At 39.1% G+C, this 22,040-nt stretch overlaps 3 protein-coding genes and 1 long non-coding RNA gene across 4 annotated transcripts; all 4 read right to left on the bottom strand.

The window, feature by feature from the left end:
* On the bottom strand, positions 1 to 5,776 carry LOC113007596 (olfactory receptor 4B13-like). The gene is made up of 3 exons (XM_080290461.1): positions 5,711 to 5,776; positions 1,060 to 1,125; positions 1 to 831 (listed from the first exon to the last, which is right to left on the bottom strand). The coding sequence occupies exons 1-3, from the start codon at positions 5,774 to 5,776 to the stop codon at positions 1 to 3; spliced, it is 963 nt and encodes a 320-aa protein (XP_080146587.1).
* Positions 5,777 to 15,607: 9,831 nt separating this feature from the next.
* Positions 15,608 to 16,648, bottom strand: LOC145420979 (olfactory receptor 4B13-like). The gene has a single exon (XM_080290564.1). It carries the CDS (start codon positions 16,550 to 16,552, stop codon positions 15,608 to 15,610), a length of 945 nt encoding a protein of 314 aa, XP_080146690.1. The 5' UTR covers positions 16,553 to 16,648.
* A 3,038-nt stretch (positions 16,649 to 19,686) lies between these two features.
* LOC145420954 (olfactory receptor 4B13-like) lies at positions 19,687 to 20,574 on the bottom strand. The gene has a single exon (XM_080290460.1). The coding sequence runs from the start codon at positions 20,572 to 20,574 to the stop codon at positions 19,687 to 19,689; it is 888 nt and encodes a 295-aa protein (XP_080146586.1).
* Positions 20,575 to 21,094: 520 nt separating this feature from the next.
* Positions 21,095 to 22,040, bottom strand: LOC145421153 (uncharacterized). Its single transcript, XR_013902468.1, has 2 exons — positions 21,913 to 22,040; positions 21,095 to 21,319 (listed from the first exon to the last, which is right to left on the bottom strand). It is a non-coding gene; the product is annotated as an uncharacterized LOC145421153 (long non-coding RNA).

Raw genomic sequence — 22,040 nt, 5'->3', positions numbered from 1 at the left:
TCATTTCCCTTTCAAATAAATTAAACTCAAGATTCTGTTTCGTATTTTGCTGAGTTTAAATCCATACACGAGAGGATTCATAACTGGAGGGATGATGAGAAATTCAAGAGTGATGAAGTTTTGGAGGCTTTGGGGTAAATCTCTGGAGCCAAAGCGCAAGTACATCACATCAACAGCCATTACAGTGACATTTATGATCACAGAAGTCAGATGGGCCACACAGGTCTGCATAAACATTACTCTGTCCTCTCTGGACCTCACACATGTTTTAATAAGATATATGTAAGTCCAAATTATGAAAACATAATGAAAATAACAAATGGCAATTATCACATATGCACTGATGTTATTTGGAAAAGTGTCAGCTTCAGGACAAGCAAGTTTAAAAATTAACCAGTTTAGACATAAGGCTCTCTGAATGTTTATACCACATAACTTGAGTCTTGCTGTAAGCAGGACATTAATGGAAAAAAGACAGAAAGGTGTCAGCCAGGAGAAACACACCAGCTGTGAAAGCCTCCTCTTAGTCATGAAAGAGTAGTAGTGCAGAGGTCGACATATAGCCAGATACCTGTCAAAGGCCATGACAGTTAAAATAGACAAATCACAAAAAGAAAATGAATACATGACAAAAGCTTGTAAAAGGCACCCTTCATAGGAGATTCTGTGAGAAGACGACAGTAAATCTGAAAGGAATTTGGGGTAGAAACCTGTGGTTCCATAAAGGGCATTAATGCAAAGGCTACTCAGGAAAATGTACATAGGTTCATGGAGGCTTTCATCCAAGACAATGAGCAGCACAAGAGAAATATTGAAGAACAACATCACACAGTAATACAGTAAAGTAACTGAGAAGAGGGGTACTGTGAAATTCATCGTCTCATTAAATCCTGACAGAATGAAACTTCTTTCATTAGACTGATTATCCATGATCAGAGGGCACATCTACCTTTTTAAAATAACAACATAACAGAGCACTGAGCTGCTGCGTCTGTACCTGACTAATGTCTGCTGTCCCTCTTCACCTCCCATTAATTATAGAATAAAATAAAATACTATATACAGTACAATAAATAGAATAAAATATACATTAGGATAGAAATAGAATGCAAATGCTTTATACAACTGAGTAAAAATACAACTTTGTCAGAAAAAGAGTATTGCACTCAGAGTGTGTGGATGTGTGTGTTTGATCAGTTAAAGTCTTTGTTGTGGAGTCTGACAGCAGTGAGGAGGAAAGACCTGCGAAATCTCTCCGTCCCACACCGTGTGTGCCGCAGCCTGCCACTGAAGGAGCTGCTCAGTGCTGTCACAGTCTCCTGCATGGGGTGGGAGATGTTGTCCAACAGGGATGAGTGTATGTTTTTGTTCTGTGTCCTGTTTGTTTCTATATGTGTCTTTCTGGCTGCTGTTACAACCAAATTTCCCCTTGTGGGACAATTAAAGGATTATTCTATTCTAATGCTGTTTCTATCAAACTATTTTTCTCCTACAGTTACACAGAGGCCTGACAACAATATTATACATTCACATTATAATGCAGCCACCTAATGTCATCACATCATATCACAACTCCACACTGTGTATCTAAGCCCTCAGTTCCCAGTCTTGTCATTCCGTCCATTCCTCATGTGTGTTTTCAGTTCAGTCCATCCAGTCAGCCAGCCAACCATTAATTTATTAATTCACTCACTCACTCCCTCACTCATTCATTCATTTATTCAATTGGTATAGTCAGTCCGTCTTCTCATGTTCTGTTCATCCTGGCTTCACAACAAACATCATCCACATCCTTCACCAGCCTGCGAGTCCTGTGTTTGAGTCCTCTCTTCCTTCCACACATCACATTGTGTCACATACAGTGGGGCAAAAAAGTATTTAGTCAGCCACCGATTGTGCAAGTTCCCCCACTTAAAATGATGACAGAGGTCAGTAATTTGCACCAGAGGTACACTTCAACTGTGAGAGACAAAATGTGAAAAAAAAATCCATGAATTCACATGGTAGGATTTGTAAAGAATTTATTCGTAAATTAGGGTGGAAAATAAGTATTTGGTCACCTCAAACAAGGAAAATCTCTGGCTCTCACAGACCTGTAACGTCTTCTGTAAGAAGCTTTTCTGTCCCCCACTCGTTACCTGTATGAATGGCACCTGTTTGAACCCATCATCTGAATAAAAGACACCTGTCCACAGCCTCAAACAGTCAGACTCCAAACTCCGCCATGGCCAAGACCAAAGAGCTTTCGAAGGACACCAGGAAAAGTATTGTAGACCTGCACCAGACTGGGAAGAGTGAATCTACAATAGGCAAGCAGCTTGGTGTGAAAAAATCAACTGTGGGAGCAATCATCAGAAAATGGAAGACATACAAGACCACTGATAATCTCCCTCGATCTGGGGCTCCACGCAAGATTTCATCCCGTGGGGTCAAAATGATCATGAGAATGGTGAGCAAAGATCCCAGAACCACACGGGGGGACCTGATGAATGACCTGCAGAGAGCTGGGACCAAAGTAACAAAGGTCACCATCAGTAAAACACTACAACGGCAGGGAATCAAATCCCGCAGTGCCAGACGTGTTCCGCTGCTGAAGCCAGTGCATGTCCAGGCCCGTCTGAAGTTTGCCAGAGAGCACATGGATGATACAGCAGAGGATTGGGAGAATGTCATGTGGTCAGATGAAACCAAAGTAGAACTTTTTGGTATAAACTCAACTCGTCATGTTTGGAGGAAGAAGAATACTGAGTTGCATCCCAAGAACACCATACCTACTGTGAAGCATGGGGGTGGAAACATCATGCTATGGGGCTGTTTTTCTGCCAAGGGGACAGGACGACTGATCCGTGTTAAGGACAGAATGAATGGGGCCATGTATCGTGAGATTTTGAGCCAAAACCTCCTTCCATCAGTGAGAACTTTGAAGATGAAACGAGGCTGGGTCTTCCAACATGACAATGATCCAAAACACACCGCCCGGGCAACAAAGGAGTGGCTCCGTAAGAAGCATTTGAAAGTCCTGGAGTGGCCTAGCCAGTCTCCAGACCTCAACCCCATAGAAAATCTGTGGCGGGAGTTGAAAGTCCGTGTTGCTCGGCGACAGCCCCAAAACATCACTGCTCTCGAGAAGATCTGCATGGAGGAATGGGCCAAAATACCAGCTACTGTGTGTGCAAACCTGGTAAAGACCTATAGTAAACGTTTGACCTCTGTTATTGCCAACAAAGGTTATGTTACAAAGTATTGAGTTGTTGTTGTTGTTGTTTTGTTATACTTATTTTCCACCCTGATTTACGAATAAATTCTTTACAAATCCTACCATGTGAATTCATGGATTTTTTTTTCACATTCTGTCTCTCACAGTTGAAGTGTACCTCTGGTGCAAATTACTGACCTCTGTCATCATTTTAGGTGGGGGAACTTGCACAATCGGTGACTGACTAAATACTTTTTTGCCCCACTGTATATAGAGACTGTTTATACATAGGGCCCAGAATTCTGTGCTAACATCCCTGAACCTTGTACAATCTGTGGTGCCAACTCATAAACAAAAACACACTTGCTGTGTATATAGTACTGTCAGGCCTTTATTTTTTAACAGCAGCTCTGTGGAAAGAAGGTAGTTTTAGAGCAGCATGAATCTATAACCTACTAAGCAATCACTTCTTTCTTCCCCTGTCTTAAATTAATTTGCAAACTGTAAAACTGATATTCTGTTAAATATAGACATCATCATGTCAGTTATATTTTCTGAATTAGCCTTGTGATATAAGTGTACAATGAGCGAGACTACAGAGGCACCCGAAAAACTGGCTAAACTTTGAGCCACAGTAAACACGTCACTCATGAGACTCAAACATTTTATGCTTGAAAAAAGGATATAAATATGAGTCTGTTATTTGAGAAACAAAAACCTATTTACTAGGGGTGCAACGACACACAAAATTCACTATTCGGTTCGGTTCGATACTTTGGTGTTACGGTTCGATATTTTTTCGATACAAAAAAAATGTTCATGCCTTTTTAATTTGTCATTTATTAAAATTATAAATATATATTTTAACTCAAAAGTACAGTTTTTAAATTTAACCCTGTTGGGGGAAAACTCTGCAAAAGACCCAGGAGAAATAAAGACACAATGAGACAAAGTTACTTTCTTTATCAAACGTGTACACGGGTGAGCTGCTAAGAACAACTCACACCATGCACAGTGGCTTGGTAATTTTTATAGGCACAGAGCACAGAGACAGTGAGAACAGGATAACAAATAATAAACAGATAGAACAAAACAACTCCATATATGGTGCTAGTCTCGTCAGCAGAGAGCTAGGGAAGATAAAACAATCTAAAACAATATGTCCCAGAAACAAGATGTGTTTGCTGGGAAAGTCTAAAAAGATAATTCTAAACTAATCTAACCATAGGCAGAGGGCAGACAAAAGGCATCTTTGTACATTTAAAAGAAGGTAAAGAAACATAGAAACATTTTTCCTGTAACATTCCCTCCTGTTTTAACTTATTTTAAATGTATACAACAATTGTCTGTGAAGGTTATTTATTAAGTATCTTAAGCAATTTTTTAATTTTCAAAATGTCAGCATAGCAGAAATGGAAGTCATTTGGTCTAAAGAATAAAACAAAAGAAAATAATAAAAAGAAAAACATAGTAAACGAAAATCATAGTAATTGAAATAACAAGTGGAATAAACAAGAAAAATAATAAAACTAAAACTACAAAAAATAAAGGATAAAAACCTTATATTTTAAAACGAAAACTACAAAAAATAAAAGGATGAAAACCTGCATAACCTACTAATGTTTTAATCAGTGCGTGATCACTTGACAAGTCATTTTTAATCACCACGTGATTCATTAGCAGTTATTACAAGTTCTCCTCTAACAGAATTGCAACGGGATGCTGTTCTTCTTCAGGCACGGCAACATAAGCAGTCATTGTAGTTGTTATCATCTTTGAAATCATTACTCTTAGACATGGCGGTGTAGCTGCTCCTGATGTGTGGTCAGTGCCATATTTTCGCAGAGCGGTCAAATTCTGCAAAGCTTCATAAATGTCTCCTCCAGTTTCGTATCCATCAGGGATAAAAGTGCAACATGTTTCCCCGATCAGCTTGCAAACTCCTCCTTGTGATGCTGTTAGCAGGTCTAGTGTCAGTCTGTTCTGCAGCACCATCGTTCTGATGGCCTGCTGTTCTCCTGCTAAGGCGGTTCCCAGGGTCTTAGTCAAGTTGATGTGTCGTAGCAGAGCATATCGGTTGATTTCCACATGATCCCGCACCTCGGCAACTCCAATGCCGGGGATCAAGCTCTGTAAGAATTTCACTCCTCCTCAGATGCGAAACTCTGGTTCCTTTACTGCTTGGTGCCGTCCGTGCACATCCTGTCTGGTAATGAGTCTTTGTTTGTAGTATCATTCGGTAGCTGTAGTTGGAGCGACAGTTGAGGCTCATCAGTGTCGCGTTACTGGCACAGGTTTCGTTGAGTGAACAGTCCATACACTTCCTCTCGTTCCTCGGTGGGCAGAAAGTGTATATGTATTTGCATAGTAGTCAGTTTTATTATTCAAGTAAGCTGTAGTGTTCATAAACTGCCACCAGAAATTAGTGGCATAGCCATGGGGAAACTTGGTGTACTTTCCTTTGTCATACAGTGTCTGCCTTTTCTTCATATTGCGTGACTTGTTGTCCCTCACGGAAGCAAAGATGAGGAGCCCGGCCATGGTCAGGGCCACTGCAGTTGTTAAGAGCCACCACCTCATGACGACGGAATACACCCTCCTGTCGCGAGTAGACCCCCCGGCCAGGAAAGCTGACCCCTCCACCGGGCGAGATCACAACAAGTGGGCAAGCCTGCCGTCAGCTGTGTTTAGATGGCTTCACTGACTCGCCTGCAGTGACTCTGATGGATCCAGGATGGTCGTTCCGCAATTTTGCAAGCGGTCGGTGTAGTGAGGAGGACTTGGTATGGCCCCTCCCACCTGGGTGTGCTCCAGTTTTTCCTTTGGAGCACCTTGATCAGAACCCAGTCACCGGGCTGTGATCTGCAAGACACTTGATAGACATCATTACATTCTTCGTCATTTACAATCATCTCTTTATTTTCCTACAACTTAGACATACATTTTGCTACTGAAATTGTATCTGCCTTTTTCACTGGGTAGATTTCTGGCCACTTTGAGAATACATCTATAACCACTAGGGTGTATTTTTACCCTTGGCATTCATTTAGCTCAATAAAGTCCATATGGATTGTGTGGTCTCAGGTTTCCCTCAGCATTATATTTTTGACACGTCATGCACGTTCTGACAAATTGTTTTGCTGAGGTTTCAAAATTTACAGTGTAGAATTTACAGTGTAGAAATGAGAGTTGACAATACTGGTCAGTCCCCCCGTTGACAAATGCGTACAGCCATGAGTCACTAATGCCGCCATTTTGTGGAGGAATTTTGGCAACACTAGCTTGCCATAATACATCATTAAGTCGTTTGTCAGAACTGCACCGTGTTTTAGCCATTTTGCCTGCTCTGCTGTGCTTGCTGCTTTTGTTCATTTTTCAACACATCCAGTGGAATCTGATGTGTGTTTACTGCCATCAACGTGATGTTTGTTTTTTGTGCCGCCTATTTTGCTGCTCTGTCAGCAAAATTGTTGCCTGTAGTAATGAAAGAGTCAGTAGGCTTTGTAAGAGGTTGGCATGGTGAACCGGTTTTCCAGTTGGTGTAATCAGTCCTCTGTTATGCCAAATTTTTTGCAAAATGATGCACAGCAGAGAAAACATACTGGCTGTCTGTATGTATATTTATTAGTTTGTCTTTGTGTATTTCACTTTCGCGTATCACAGCTATCAGCTCAGCGCTCTGTGCAGAACATGAAGAAGAGAGTGGTTTTGCTTCTATTATTTTACTATCTGTGGTTACTGTGTAACCTACACAATTTCGGCCTGTGCTGTAAGGTCAAATAAGTTCTTAAGTGGCTGCCTCAAAACTGTTTTGCATTATTTCTCTGTGGCCTACTCCTACAATCTCGTGTGAAGTGACCTTCCTCTCCACGGTTCTAGCAGGCGTTGTCTCTATGTTATCTGCTGTTTCTGCGTGGCTGTCTGCAGCCTTGGTGTTTGTGACTTTGCTCGCCTCTCTGTTCCTGATAGCCACCTGCGGATTAGTGTTTTAGTCTGTTGTCAACACGTCAGCCTTATTTCTAAGTTACAGAATGCTTCTTCTCCTTTTTCTTTGTTTTTCTGGTTTGGGAGAATAGATGCAACTCTACATTTTCACTTAAGGCATTTTTAGATAATTTCTAGTTCTTCAAACAATTCATGGATCTCACACATTTCAAACTTTCAAGTTAGGGTTGTTTCCCATTTATACAAATATATATATATGTAACTTTGCATTGCTCACAGCTCATAGCTCACAGCTCTAAACCTAGGCATTTTTCAATCATATGCCTAATCACTATGTGTCACTGTGATTCTCAAGTATTGTCACAAGTTTGTTTAAATTCGTTTCCAAAACCAACAAAATAATCAAACAAAAACAAAAAACATAAACGTGTCAGGACACAAAAGAAAAAGAAAAATGCTGCCACCCGAACAAGGCAGAAGTCTGCATATGTTGGCTTGTAATAGCATGCAGCTTGTAACATGGTAGACTAATGTGCCTGTGTTAATTCAGCTCCATATTATTGTGTGAAGTTGCACTGGGTTGGGAGTGGTTTTGTGGTTGTCACATTTTTGGTGAGCCAATGGCTGGAATGGGGTTGGACTAATTAGTGGCAGGTGTACTTGATTGCACTGATACACTGGTCTACATATAGCCCACACTACAAACACTGCTGTGTTGTTTTGTCTCTCTGTGCAGTCCAGGGCCTATTATATGCCACAGCCTAAAGGCAGCAGAGTTCCAGAGGCTTGAGTGACCACTGACTATATGCTTGCAGGGTGGTGGGTCTCCAAGGACAACTTCTAACCCTGTTAAAGGCAACATGTCGGGTGCAACTTGGCCGTGTGGCATAGCTGGCTCTGGCCTTGGCACTGTGTGTTTTTATACAATTCATAAGTGGGACACTGGACTGTTTTATCTTTTATCTCTTGATATATTTTTCGTCAATAAATTATCTTTTAGAATTTCATTGACTGTCATCTGTTTGCCCACGACTGAGACGGTTGGTCAGACCTAGAGTCTTTCTTTGGGTGTGTTACAGCAGCTTCTGCTCTAAAAGAAACAAATAAATAAAAAGAAAAGAAAATGTGTAACATGCTCATCAGCTTAGCAGTGTCTACATATTTAATTCAGCTTCTCAATCCTGTAGTTGTAGCTGTTGTCTACAGGGTTTTGCTTATTGGTTGTTATTATAGGTGTGCTCTATATCTCAGCAATGTGTCATTCTAGGATGATAGGTTTCAAGCTGGTCAAGTGCCTCTATGCACTTCATTAGTTTAGTTATTCTCTGTATTGTCTTCATCTCACATGTCATTACACTGAGTTTCAGCAAACCTTAAGCTTGATGCAGACTACTGCTTAACAATTATCCACCTCACATCATAACCGATTAAGGTGCCTCTTCATATTAATATTATGTCATTGTTAATATTATCCTCTTTGTCTTATATAACAGCAATAGCATATTATAATATTTTATCAGTGTGTACCATTATACTACTACTGAGCCAATTTGTTAGTTAGGATCATCTTATTCAGCAAACAGATAATTTAGAATTCATCCAATCTGCGGTCACATTTGTTCTCTCTGTTGCATGGCGGACCAGGCAGTTCTATTATAATATATTATTTATATTTTATTTTGTATCCATCAAGGGCTTCAGATGACCTGCAGAATCATCCTTTTCCCAGGGTGGAGACAGTTACCTTTTCACACACTGTCCTTGGCTGAACAATGACACAGTCTAAATATACCTTAATTATTTTATTAAAATATTTTCGTGTGAATTATTTGCTTTATATTCATTTTATACATTGTGGGCATGGTCATCATGCCAACTGTGTTTCATTGATAATATCACTTTACAGGTTGTTATCCTTGCTATTATTAATTTCAAATACTCTAAAGATAATTTCTACTGTAACTTTCCCTTCATCTTTATTTCGTACTTTTTATATTTATATCTACTCAGTGGGGTCTGTTTTCAACCCTTTTAAACTACTTCAAACTACTTTGATCTCTAGTTTTCACTTAATAAGGGATTATTAAGTTCTTCCTGATATGGGTGGTGCTGCAGATGTGGCTGCAGGAATGAGTGATGGCTTTCTAAAAGGGTTGTGGGAACTGCACAGTGTCTCGTCTTCTGGTTTTACTAAACTGGCAGTTGAGTTCTGTTCTTCTGACTGTTTATATTTTGTTTTCTTAAATCTCTCAGTTTACAGACATTGTTTTTGTCCGGCGTCTGGACTTTTCTTTTCTCACCACTGCTCGTCAGCAGGAGTGAGTTTTAATTTCACTTGCTTGATTACCCATCTTATTTATGTATTTACTTATTTTTGTTTAAGTAATATATACACGATACAGCTGCTATCACCTTCGCTGGTATTAGAGACGAGAGTGGTTGCTCACACGCCCTTCTACTTTCGGACTATTTCCAAAAGCGGTGTGAACTTTACGAGACGGAACTTGACCGTTCTCTCAACTCACCAGCACGTCAGTGAATAGCAGTAAAAGAAAAACACAGTAGGAGCAGCTCAGTCTCTTATTGGACCGTGAAAATTCAGCTTGCTCCATTAATTAAAACAATACACACACACACATTCACATTCACACCTATTCGCGCGATCGGAACCCTTATCATAAGGGGAGCTGCCAGTCTTTCTGTAGACGAACTACTTATTCCCTAGACCCTGTCTAGACCCAGCTGGGGGAGCTACCCAGAGCTCCAAACCTAACCCACAGAAGTGGGGAGCTTCCAGTCGACGAGCTCCAAGCTACCAGCCGACGAGCTACTTTAAACCCACAGAGGTGGGGAGCTTCCAGTCGCGACGAGCTACTTTCGCTATTTTAAATTCCCTGAATTTAAAATACGCTTTTACGCAAGATTGTGTCAGTGTGTCTGTATCTACCTGGTCGGTGTCGCCGGGTCTGGTCCACCTCGATCGGGTCCCACCACCGTGGGTCACTTTCTAAGACGTTGGCCAAGACCCGAATTTAACGCTCTTGGTCTTTTTCCACACACCTGGTGTGTGGGCTGTCGACAGGCGAACAACGTGGACTGGTCACGGAGATGGGACACGATGGAGGTGATCCGGCTCGAAGGACCAAGAAATGTTGGGGGAAAACTCTGCAAAAGACCCAGGAGAAATAAAGACACAATGAGACAAAGTTACTTTCTTTATCAAACGTGTACACGGGTGAGCTGCTAAGAACAACTCACACCATGCACAGTGGCTTGGTAATTTTTATAGGCACAGAGCACAGAGACAGTGAGAACAGGATAACAAATAATAAACAGATAGAACAAAACAACTCCATATATGGTGCTAGTCTCGTCAGCAGAGAGCTAGGGAAGATAAAACAATCTAAAACAATATGTCCCAGAAACAAGATGTGTTTGCTGGGAAAGTCTAAAAAGATAATTCTAAACTAATCTAACCATAGGCAGAGGGCAGACAAAAGGCATCTTTGTACATTTAACACTGGCAGTCCCAGGCTTCTACCTTTCTACCTTTAAAACCCGCCACCAGCCAAATGGCTGGTAGGCTTTTAGCTAAGCTTTAGCTTCAGGCAAGTGGAAGCTAAATTGGCTAGTCATTCATATGTAAATTGGGTTGTTACCTGGGAATTCTGGAGGGAGGGGAGTGGGGGTGTGTGGATGAGGGGGTGGGGGAGCTGCTAAAAGCGGTGAGCTTCCTTTTGTGTTTCATCTTGATGCATTCTCAATCATCCAGGGAAACAAATCTCCAAAAGTCACCAACTTGGAGTGTTTCAGTTTGCCATCTTAGGGAGAAATCAACACACATGGGTGTATGTCCTTTGTTGCTGAGATTTATTGATAAAAACAGTACAAAAAATCAACCATTTGTACACATTTTTACAAATAATTATAAAAAGTGAGTGAGTACATTTCAACATTTTCAGCAATCACTCACAATCCTGGCACTGCCATGGTATCTGTAGTCTGCATTTACCTTGGCTTGGCTTCCTGATCAATTGTCCACTACCAAAAGGAAGCCAAGCCCTGTGATCACACCTTGTTTTGTTGTAAAGGGTGGCAGGGCTTGGCTTCCTTTTGGTAGTGGAGCATTGATCAGTCGTCCATTGTGGCATCAATGTGATCACACCTTGTTTTGTTGTAAAGGGTGGCAGGGCTTGGCTTCCTTTTGGTAGTGGAGCATTGATCAGTCGTCCATTGTGGCATCAATGTGATCACACCTTGTTTTGTTGTAAAGGGTGGCAGGGCTTGGCTTCCTTTTGGTAGTGGAGCATTGATCAGTCGTCCATTGTGGCATCAATGTGATCACACCTTGTTTTGTTGTAAAGGGTGGCAGGGCTTGGCTTCCTTTTGGTAGTGGAGCATTGATCAGTCGTCCATTGTGGCATCAATGTGATCACACCTTGTTTTGTTGTAAAGGGTGGCAGGGCTTGGCTTCCTTTTGGTAGTGGAGCATTGATCAGGAAGCCAAGCCCTATATATATGATACAATCTCACTACACTTAGCCTAATCCTTCATTGCCCTGAAGAATTCTGTGGTGTACGGACCTCCTCTCCAAGGAAAGAAAATGCAGAGAAGACTCACCACTCAGCAGGCCTTGGAAATGATCCTGAGGGAAGTCGACCCTTGTGACTCGGATGGAGAAGACCTACAAGTTCAGCCGGATTCGGACTCAGAGCTGTCTGATCAGTCTTCCGGTTAGTTGCATTTCATGTTATTTCCTATTTCATTTCAAATAAGTAAGTGGATGTAGTTTGTAAGTAAGATATTTCAGACATTATTCTGATACAGAGGAGGAGATACTGGACCTTCCCATTGCTCACAATTTGAATTTGTTCACACTGCAGATGAGGAGACTGCTTCTGCACCTAAAAAGAGAGCTTGTTTGGGGACTGAGACAGCGAAAGATGGCACAGTGTGGCGTGAAGAACAGGTGGGGACCTGTCTCCCTTTCACCCCAATAGAAGCGTACGCTGCAGATGGAGAGCCAACGGCTAAGGCCAGGAGAAATATCACGAGTCGCCTTCGGAGCTTCCTGTGTTTCATTACTCTTGACATGCTTCGTAGCATTCAAGAATGGACTGATCAACATGCACAGCAAACGGAGCATGTTCATTGGTTCATGGACCTCCCTGAACTAATGGCATTTATTGCAATTGTCATCTTGCGGGGGGTTACCAGGGTTCCATCTCTAAATGACTGCTGGTCAGCAAACCTGGGAAACCCACAGATAATTGGAACTATGGCACGAAACCGCTTCCAAGAAATCATGCAACACCTACGCTTTGATGACAAGTCCACCCGCAGTGATCGAGCAAAGACTGATAAGTTCGCTGCAATTTCCAGTTTGTGGGGATCATTTGTCACCAACTGCATCACGTGCTACAACCCTGGTATGTCATGTTTGCATAGTAAGCTAACAATTAATAAGACGATGTCATAGGAATTGGTGCACAAATTATCATCACTCACAGATCAGTGCTGTCGCTCTCGCGATTGCAAAGTGAAAGCAAAAAAACAAGCGCAAATTCAAACGCGATTTCAATATGTCACATATTGACAGTGGCTCACCGATGCCAATGACATAATTACCCAGCTACATTTCCGAAAGAATGCAAAAGCATTGACATATATTTTTCCTTCCTACGATAGCCCGACGGGCAGGGCAGAGATAGATTTTGGTACCCCGACTGAAAAAATCGCTAGCTCCGGGACGTCGGGCTAGCGATATTGCGAGCCCTGTATCTGATTGAGGAATCACTCATCTTTGGAAAAGAGAGTTTATTACAGAGAAATGTCTCTTTCCAAAATAAAAGCTATACTATACGCTTCTTCTGGGCTATATTCTCAGCAGCATAAGGAGAATCCTGTGCTAACAGCTGTCTAAATGACTCGGCTAAAGTTAGTAGCACGCTTGCTTGTTTCTTTTCTGCTTCCACTTGTCTTTGCACTAGGATGATGTCGGCGTAAATGTGCAGTCATATTCGTTGTGTTCCCACTAGTGCTTTCAGGTTAATCTCGTTGAAATGACCTTAACGCCACAACACGGCAAATCTCCGTTAACGAGCTACCGCCGATCGCCCCGTGCATGGGGCTAGACGGCCAACACGTTAACGAGCTAACTGCGCTAACACACTAGTTCCCACCCATGTAATTGAGCATTGCATGGCACATCCAACATACTGTTTTACTTTAGTCCATGACTCGCTTACCTTCAGGGTCATACGTCACATGAAAAATAATTCCAAACGCCAGATCTGAATGAGGGTGGGGGAGGTCCATGTTGTAAGGAGAGCTTAACTTCTGTCTCGCTAGCTTGCCCTGCGCTCTTCCTTCTGACGACGCTGTCTGTGTTGAGCGCTCAGTGAATCTGCGTTCGACTACTCCGCCTAGGCTGCACTGTTGACCCTAGGCGGAGTAGTCGAACGCAGATTCACTGAGCGCTCAACACAGACAGCATCGTCAGAAGGAAAGTTGATAAAATAAATTAAAAATTTTGTATTGTTCGATACATATGCGTACCGAACCGAAACCACTGTATCGAACGGTTCAATATCGATACGAATATCGTTGCACCCCTACTATTTACTGTAAATGACAATAAATTGACCAATTTACATCTCAATGGAACATGTTAGAGATATGGCATTATGACACCTTAAGTTCAAACGATAAGATGACCTGGATTAAACCTAAAACCAGAAGTGGAAATGCATTTTAGTTTACATCTGAAAAAATGTAAAAAACAAAAAACAATAATGATACATTTTTAAAAGGTAAAATATGTGTTAGTTGTCTTTAGATCTTTGATAGTCTAAAGGTCAAATTTAAGTAAACAATAATGCTTTTTACTGAGACTTGGTTGTCTTGGTGCATTTATAGTTAATGTTAATAACCCAATATCCTGTTTCGTATTTTGGTGAGTTTAAATCCATATATGAGAGGATTCATAACTGGAGGGATGATGAGAAATTCAATAGTGATGAAGTTTTGGAGGCTTTGAGGTAAACGTGTAGAGCCAGATATCATGTACACTGGATCAAGAAAAAACAGGAAAGTCATCAAAGAGATCAGGTGGGGCACACAGGTCTGCGTAAACTTTAACCTGTCCTCTCTGGACCTCGCACATGTTTTAATAAGATATATGTAAGTCCAAATTATAAAAAGCCAATGACACAGATAAACAATAAGTGTTACATTTGCACTGATGTTTTTTCTAAAAGTGTCAACATCAGGACAAGCAAGTTTAATTATTAACCAGTTTAGATACAAGACTCTCTGAATGTTTATATCACACAACTTGAGTCTTGATGTTAGCAGGACATTGATGGAGAAAAGGCAGAAAGGTGTTAGCCTGGAGAAACACACCAGCTGAGAGAGCCTCCTTCCTAGTTAAGGCGAGGAAGGAGTAGAAGAGAAGGGAGTTACTGTTTAAATACTATTATTGCATTGTTTTTTGTTGTTTTTTTGTTTTTTTATTTTATGTTATGGGATTGAAAAACTTCAAAAAACAACAACAGCACAATTTTATGCTTGATATGCTAAACAAAACTTTAATTTTTAAAGTAGTAAATACTACAGTATGTCAAGCAATGGGGATATATGATCAGATTTCAAAAAGTACAGAATTATGGTGTCATTAATTAATGTACAGAGAGAAATTTACATATAAATTTAAAAACAAAAAAAATGCCAAATAAAAGTAGGTAACAGTTCAATTACTATTACTATTTTTCCAAAATAATAATAAAAAACCCTATATAAATACATAAATACTACTGAAAAAATACAAACTAATAACACTGATCCTTATATTTATACATGTAACGTGTTTATTGAAAAAAAAGAAACATTAAGCATTGTTAACTGACCTTTGTGATAAACTGAGATGTAACACACAGGGATGCCTGCACTAACCAGCCCTTTACAACAGAATATTTCATACAATATTTTGTTTACTTTAAACCTAAAACACTTTGAAATAAACCTGTTTAATTAACTTGCACATATATCAGCTAATATACCTTGAACATCAAGACACAGCAAGGCAAAGAAATGAAATGTCAATTTGTGATGATTTCTGAATGGTATATAGATGAATTTTACAACAGTACTTAAAAACTCATGCAGAATCCTTTTCAAATGAAATTCTTAGTCAAAAACATGAAAAAAATGTTGTTTTCATTTAATGTTCGTGCTGGATTGAGCAAATATGACACATATGACAAATTTATGTCATATTATGATAAATATAACAAAGAATATTAGTAAAATTAGTCTAGTCTAAATATATGTTTGCCTTAGACAAGGCAAACATGACTAAATGTTTCTGAATCAAGTGCCTTCAGAAAGACTTGTATTTATATTGCTGCATCTGTTTTGAATATTTTTGAATTGTTTTAAATAAGGAAATCTAACCTTAATGGAAATCATTTCCCTTTCAAATAAATGAAACTCAAGATTCTGTTTCGTATTTTGGTGAGTTTAAATCCATACATGAGAGGATTCATAACTGGAGGGATGATGAGAAATTCAAGAGTGATGAAGTTTTGGAGGCTTTGGGGTAAATCTCTGGAGCCAAAGCGCAAGTACATCACATCAACAGCCATTACAGTGACATTTATGATCACAGAAGTCAGATGGGCCACACAGGTCTGCATAAACATTACTCTGTCCTCTCTGGACCTCACACATGTTTTAATAAGATATATGTAAGTCCAAATTATGAAAACATAATGAAAATAACAAATAGCAATTATCACATATGCACTGATGTTATTTAGAAAAGTGTCAGCTTCAGGACAAGCAAGTTTAAGAATTAACCGGGTTAGACATAAGGCTCTCTGAATGTTTATACCACATAACTTGAGTCTTGCTGTAAACAGGACATTAATGGAAAAAAGACAGAAAGGTGTCAGCCAGGAGAAACACACCAGCTGTGAAAGCCTCCTCTTAGTCATGAAAGAGTGGTAGTGCAGAGGTCGACATATAGCCAGATACCTGTCAAAGGCCATGACAGTTAAAATAGACAAATCACAAAAAGAAAATGAATACGCGATAAAAGCTTGTAAAAGGCACCCTTCATAGGAGATTCTGTGAGAAGACGACAGTAAATCTGAAAGGAATTTTGGGTAGAAACCTGTGGTTCCATAAAGTGCATTAATGCAAAGGCTACTCACGAAAATGTACATAGGTTCATGGAGGCTTTCATCCAAGACAATGAGCAGCACAAGAGAAATATTGAAGAACAACATCACACAGTAATACAGTAAAGTAACTGAGAAGAGGGGTACTGTGAAATTCATCGTCTCATTAAATCCTGACAGAATGAAACTTCTTTCATTAGACTGATTATCCATGATCAGAGGGCACATCTACCTTTTTAAAATAACAACATAACAGAGCACTGAGCTGCTGCGTCTGTACCTGACTAATGTCTGCTGTCCCTCTTCACCTCCCATTAATTATAGAATAAAATAAAATACTATATACAGTACAATAAATAGAATAAAATATACATTAGGATAGAAATAGAATGCAAATGCTTTATACAACTGAGTAAAAATACAACTTTGTCAGAAAAAGAGTATTGCACTCAGAGTGTGTGGATGTGTGTGTTTGATCAGTTAAAGTCTTTGTTGTGGACTCTGACAGCAGTGAGGAGGAAAGACCTGCAAAATCTCTCCGTCCCACACCGTGTGTGCCGCAGCCTGCCACTGAAGGAGCTGCTCAGTGCTGTCACAGTCTCCTGCATGGGGTGGGAGAGGTTGTCCAACAGGGATGAGTGTGTTTCTGTTCTGTGTCCTGTTTGTTTCTATATGTGTCTTTCTGGCTGCTGTTACAAGCAAATTTCCCCTTGTGGGACAATTAAAGGATTATTCTATTCTATTCTAATGCTGTTTCTATCAAACTATTTTTCTCCTACAGTTACACAGAGGCCTGACAATAACATACATTCACATTATAATGCAGCCACCTAATGTTATCACATCATATCACAACTCCACACTGTGTATCTAAGCCCTCAGTTCCCAGTCTTGTCATTCCGTCCATTCCTCATGTGTGTTTTCAGTTCAGTCCATCCAGTCAGCCAGCCAACCATTAATTTATTAATTCACTCACTCACTCACTCACTCACTCCCTCACTCATTCATTCATTTATTCAATTGGTATAGTCAGTCCGTCTTCTCATGTTCTGTTCATCCTGGCTTCACAACAAACATCATCCACATCCTTCACCAGCCTGCGAGTCCTGTGTTTGAGTCCTCTCTTCCTTCCACACATTACATTGTGTCACATATATAGAGACTGTTTATACATAGGGCCCAGAATTCTGTGCTAACATGAACCTTGTACAATGTGTGGTGCCAACTCATAAACAAAAACACACTTGTTGTATATATAGTACTGTCAGGCCTTTATTTTTTAACAGCAGCTCTGTGGAAAGAAGGTAGTTTTAAAGCAGCATGAATCTATAACCTACTAAGCAATCACTTCTTTCTTCCCCTGTCTTTGAATTAATTTGCAAACTGTGAAACTGATATTCTGTTACCGTAAATATAGACATCATCATGTCAGTTATATTTTCTGAATTAGCCTTGTGATATAAGTGTACAATGAGCGAGACTACAGAGGCACCCGAAAAACTGGCTAAACTTTGAGCCACAGTAAACACGTCACTCTTGAGACTCAAACATTTTATGCTTGAAAAAAGGATATAAATATGAGTCTGTTACTTGAGAAACAAAAACCTATTTACTGTAAATGACAATAAATTGACCAATTTACATCTTAATGGAACGTGTTAGAGATATGGCATTATGACACCTTAAGTTCAAACGATAAGATGACCTGGATTAAACCTAAAACCAGAAGTGGAAATGCATTTTAGTTTACATCTGAAAAAATGTAAAAACAAGAAACAATAATAATAAATTTTCAAAAGGTAAAATATGTGTTAGCTGTCTTTAGATCTTTGATAGTCTAAAGGTCAAATTTAAGTAAACAATAATGCTTTTTACTGAGACTTGGTTGTCTTGGTGCATTTATAGTTAATGTTATGAGGCCTTCATTTGCTGTCATGTACAAGAGAATAATGTACATTTTTGAAATTTTATTTTGCTCTATTTTTATTTGGTGAACAAAAAACTCTTAATTTTGAAGTTCTTTTAAAATAAAATAAACCCAATATCCTGTTTCGTATTTTGGTGAGTTTAAATCCATATATGAGAGGATTCATAACTGGAGGGATGATGAGAAATTCAATAGTGATGAAGTTTTGGAGGCTTTGAGGTAAACGTGTAGAGCCAGATATCATGTACACTGGATCAAGAAAAAACAGGAAAGTCATCAAAGAGATCAGGTGGGGCACACAGGTCTGCGTAAACTTTAACCTGTCCTCTCTGGACCTCGCACATGTTTTAATAAGATATATGTAAGTCCAAATTATAAAAAGCCAATGACACAGATAAACAATAAGTGTTACATTTGCACTGATGTTTTTTCTAAAAGTGTCAACATCAGGACAAGCAAGTTTAATTATTAACCAGTTTAGATACAAGACTCTCTGAATGTTTATATCACACAACTTGAGTCTTGATGTCAGCAGGACATTGATGGAGAAAAGGCAGAAAGGTGTTAGCCTGGAGAAACACACCAGCTGAGAGAGCCTCCTTCCTAGTTAAGGCGAGGAAGGAGTAGAAGAGAAGGGAGTTACTGTTAAAATACTTTTGTTTTTTTGTTTTTTTATTTTATGCTATGGGATTGAAAAACTTCAAAAAACAAAAGCACAATTTTATGCTTGATATGCTAAACAAAACTTTAATTTTTAAAGTAGTAAATACTACATTATGTCAAGCAATGGGGATATATGATCAGATTTAAAAAATTCAGAATTATGGTGTCATTAATGTACAGAGAGAAATATACATATAAATTTAAAAACAAAAAAAAAAGCCAAATAAAAGTAGGTAACAGTTCAATTACTATTACTATTTTTCCAAAATAATAATAATAAAAAAACCCTATATAAATACATAAATACTACTGAAAAAATACAAACTAATAACATTGATCCTTATATTTATACATGTAACGTGTTTATTGAAAAAAAGAAACATTAAGCATTGTTAACTGACCTTTGTGATAAACTGAGATGTAACACACAGGGATGCCTGCACTAACCAGCCCTTTACAACAGAATATTTCATACAATATTTTGTTTACTTTAAACCTAAAACACTTTGAAATAAACCTGTTTAATCAACTTGCACATATATCAGCTAATATACCTTGAACATCAAGACACAGCAAGGCAAAGAAATGAAATATCAATTTGTGATGATTTCTGAATGGTATATAGATGAATTTTACAACAGTACTTAAAAACTCATGCAGAATCCTTTTTCCTTAGACAAGGCAAACATGACTAAATGTTTCTGAATCAAGTGCCTTCAGAAAGACTTGTATTTATATTGCTGCATCTGTTTTGAATATTTTTGAATTCAAATCATTTACCTTTCAAATAAATTAAACTCAAGATTCTGTTTCGTATTTTGGTGAGTTTAAATCCATACATGAGAGGATTCATAACTGGAGGGATGATGAGAAATTCAAGAGCGATGAAGTTTTTGAGGCTTTGGGATAAATCTCTGGAGCCAAAGCGCAAGTACATCGAATCAAAAGCCAGTACAGTGAAATTTATGATCACAGAAGTCAGATGGGGCACACAGGTCTGCGTAAACTTTACTCTGTCCTCTCTGGACCTCACACATGTTTTAATAATATATATGTAAGTGCAAATTATGAAAAGCCAATGAGACAGATAAATGACAAGTATCACATATGCACTGATGTTATTTGAAAAAGTGTCAGCTTCAGGACAAGCAAGTTGAACAATTAACCAGTTTAGACATAAGGCTCTCTGAATGTTTATACCACATAACTTGAGTCTTGCTGTAAGCAGGACATTAATGGCAAAAACACAGAAAGGTGTCAGCCAGGAGAAACACACCAGCTGTGAAAGCCTCCTCTTAGTCATGAAAGAGTGGTAGTGCAGAGGTCGACATATAGCCAGATACCTGTCAAAGGCCATGACAGTTAAAATAGACAAATCACAGCAAGCAAATGAATACATGATAAAACCTTGTAAAAGGCACCCTTCATAGGAGATTCTGTGAGAAGACGACAGTAAATCTGAAAGGAATTTTGGGTAGAAACCTGTGGTTCCATAAAGTGCATTAATGCAGAAGCTGCTCAGTAAAATGTACATAGGTTCATGGAGGCTTTCATCCAAGACAATGAGCAGCACAAGAGAAATATTGAAGAACAAAATCACACAATATAATATAATATAATATAATATAATATAATATAATATAATATCGTCTTCATGCATGCTCAATCGTCCAGGTAAGTAAATCTCCAAAAGTTGATTCTGTTCATCTGGACGTTGCGTTTTCAGTGGGAGAAATGTTTTGTCAGTTGGATGAATGAAACATTTCTCTCATCTCACTTGGATGAGGCTGGACGGGCAACTCGGGCCCTCTAGCAGACGACACTTAAGGCTGGATGGGCGACTCGGGCCCTCTACACAGCAAATCCAGCATGTCCAAATTAACACTGTCGGATTTGATTTCAACATTATTAAAGTGTCTATATGAGTCCACACCAGAGAGTGGTAATTTAACTCTTTTTGGAGAGTTGGTACGTTAACTCTGATTTAGTGTTAAACACCAAATCTGTCTGGAGTTGATAATTTAACACTTGGTGTTAAGAGTTTATATATTAACTCTCAAGAGTATTTTAGTTTAACTACGTAAGAGTTATCTTCTAATTCATTCTAAAAAGCGGGAATTTTACTGTTCTGAACTTCTAGAAATTTCTTTTGGAAATAAACATTTACTAAAAAGACGCAATGGTTTTTGAAAAACATTTATTCTGAACTGTGTTCAGTGTACATGTTCTCACTTTCATTAGAATTGTGTTTATCAAAAGGTCTGACATAGGTGAGCTGGTAAATGCAAATAACAGCATTCTCATCACTTATTTCTTCAATACAATATGCATGTCCTTCATTCATCCCTTTGTGGAACTTCAACGCACTTCTGCTCTCCCCCATATTCCATCTTCACAAGCATATCCTGTGCGGAGATTGAATAAAAATTAGTTGACACTAATTAATGGCACAAATAATCCAGTAAACAATTGCAGCACAGTAAAAAAAAAAAAAAAAAAAGGAATCCTTTTTGAGCCATTACTTGTGTAAAGTATTTTCCCAAAGGACAAGGACACAGGCAACAGGTAATACTGAACTAAATGTAAAACCTCAACCTTTTTCATTTTTACCTAAACCGTGTGCACAAAACTCTGGAGGGATCTAAATGCTAACGTAGAATCCAGTCAGGACGTCTGCTACTGCTGTTTGCTCGTTTTTTTTTTTATGGGCGATCGTTGTCAGACTTCAAGTAGCACCATTATACTAACATTTCACATTCTAGACATTGTTTTAGGTGTATTTGACCAAAGGTTTGACTGAAAATTCACATGCAAGCTTTTTTCAAGGCTGTGGTATTTGCCCGCAAACAATACCTTTCAGCTAGCTAAAACAGAATATTATGCTATCAGCGAGCAACACGGCTAATGCCTTTCACACAGCTTTGTCTCAACTCCAAAGAGCCACAGAAGTAAAAGCTCATAATAATAATTGAAACAATCTTTGAAAAAAATGACTTACCAAGCATGGCAAACAACTCAAATATGTAGAGCAAAATGTTCTGAAACGGCTTCACTTCAGCTTCGACTGGAGCCGTGCTGGAGGCGGAGTCTGTGAATTTACTCTGTTGGTGTCATAGCCCCTGTCGG

This window comes from Astatotilapia calliptera, chromosome 16, assembly GCF_964374335.1.
Source record: "Astatotilapia calliptera chromosome 16, fAstCal68.1, whole genome shotgun sequence".
NCBI classification, from domain to species: Eukaryota; Metazoa; Chordata; class Actinopteri; order Cichliformes; family Cichlidae; genus Astatotilapia; species Astatotilapia calliptera.
Note: the sequence above shows the minus strand (reverse complement) of the source record. Positions and strands in the feature narration are given on the sequence as shown.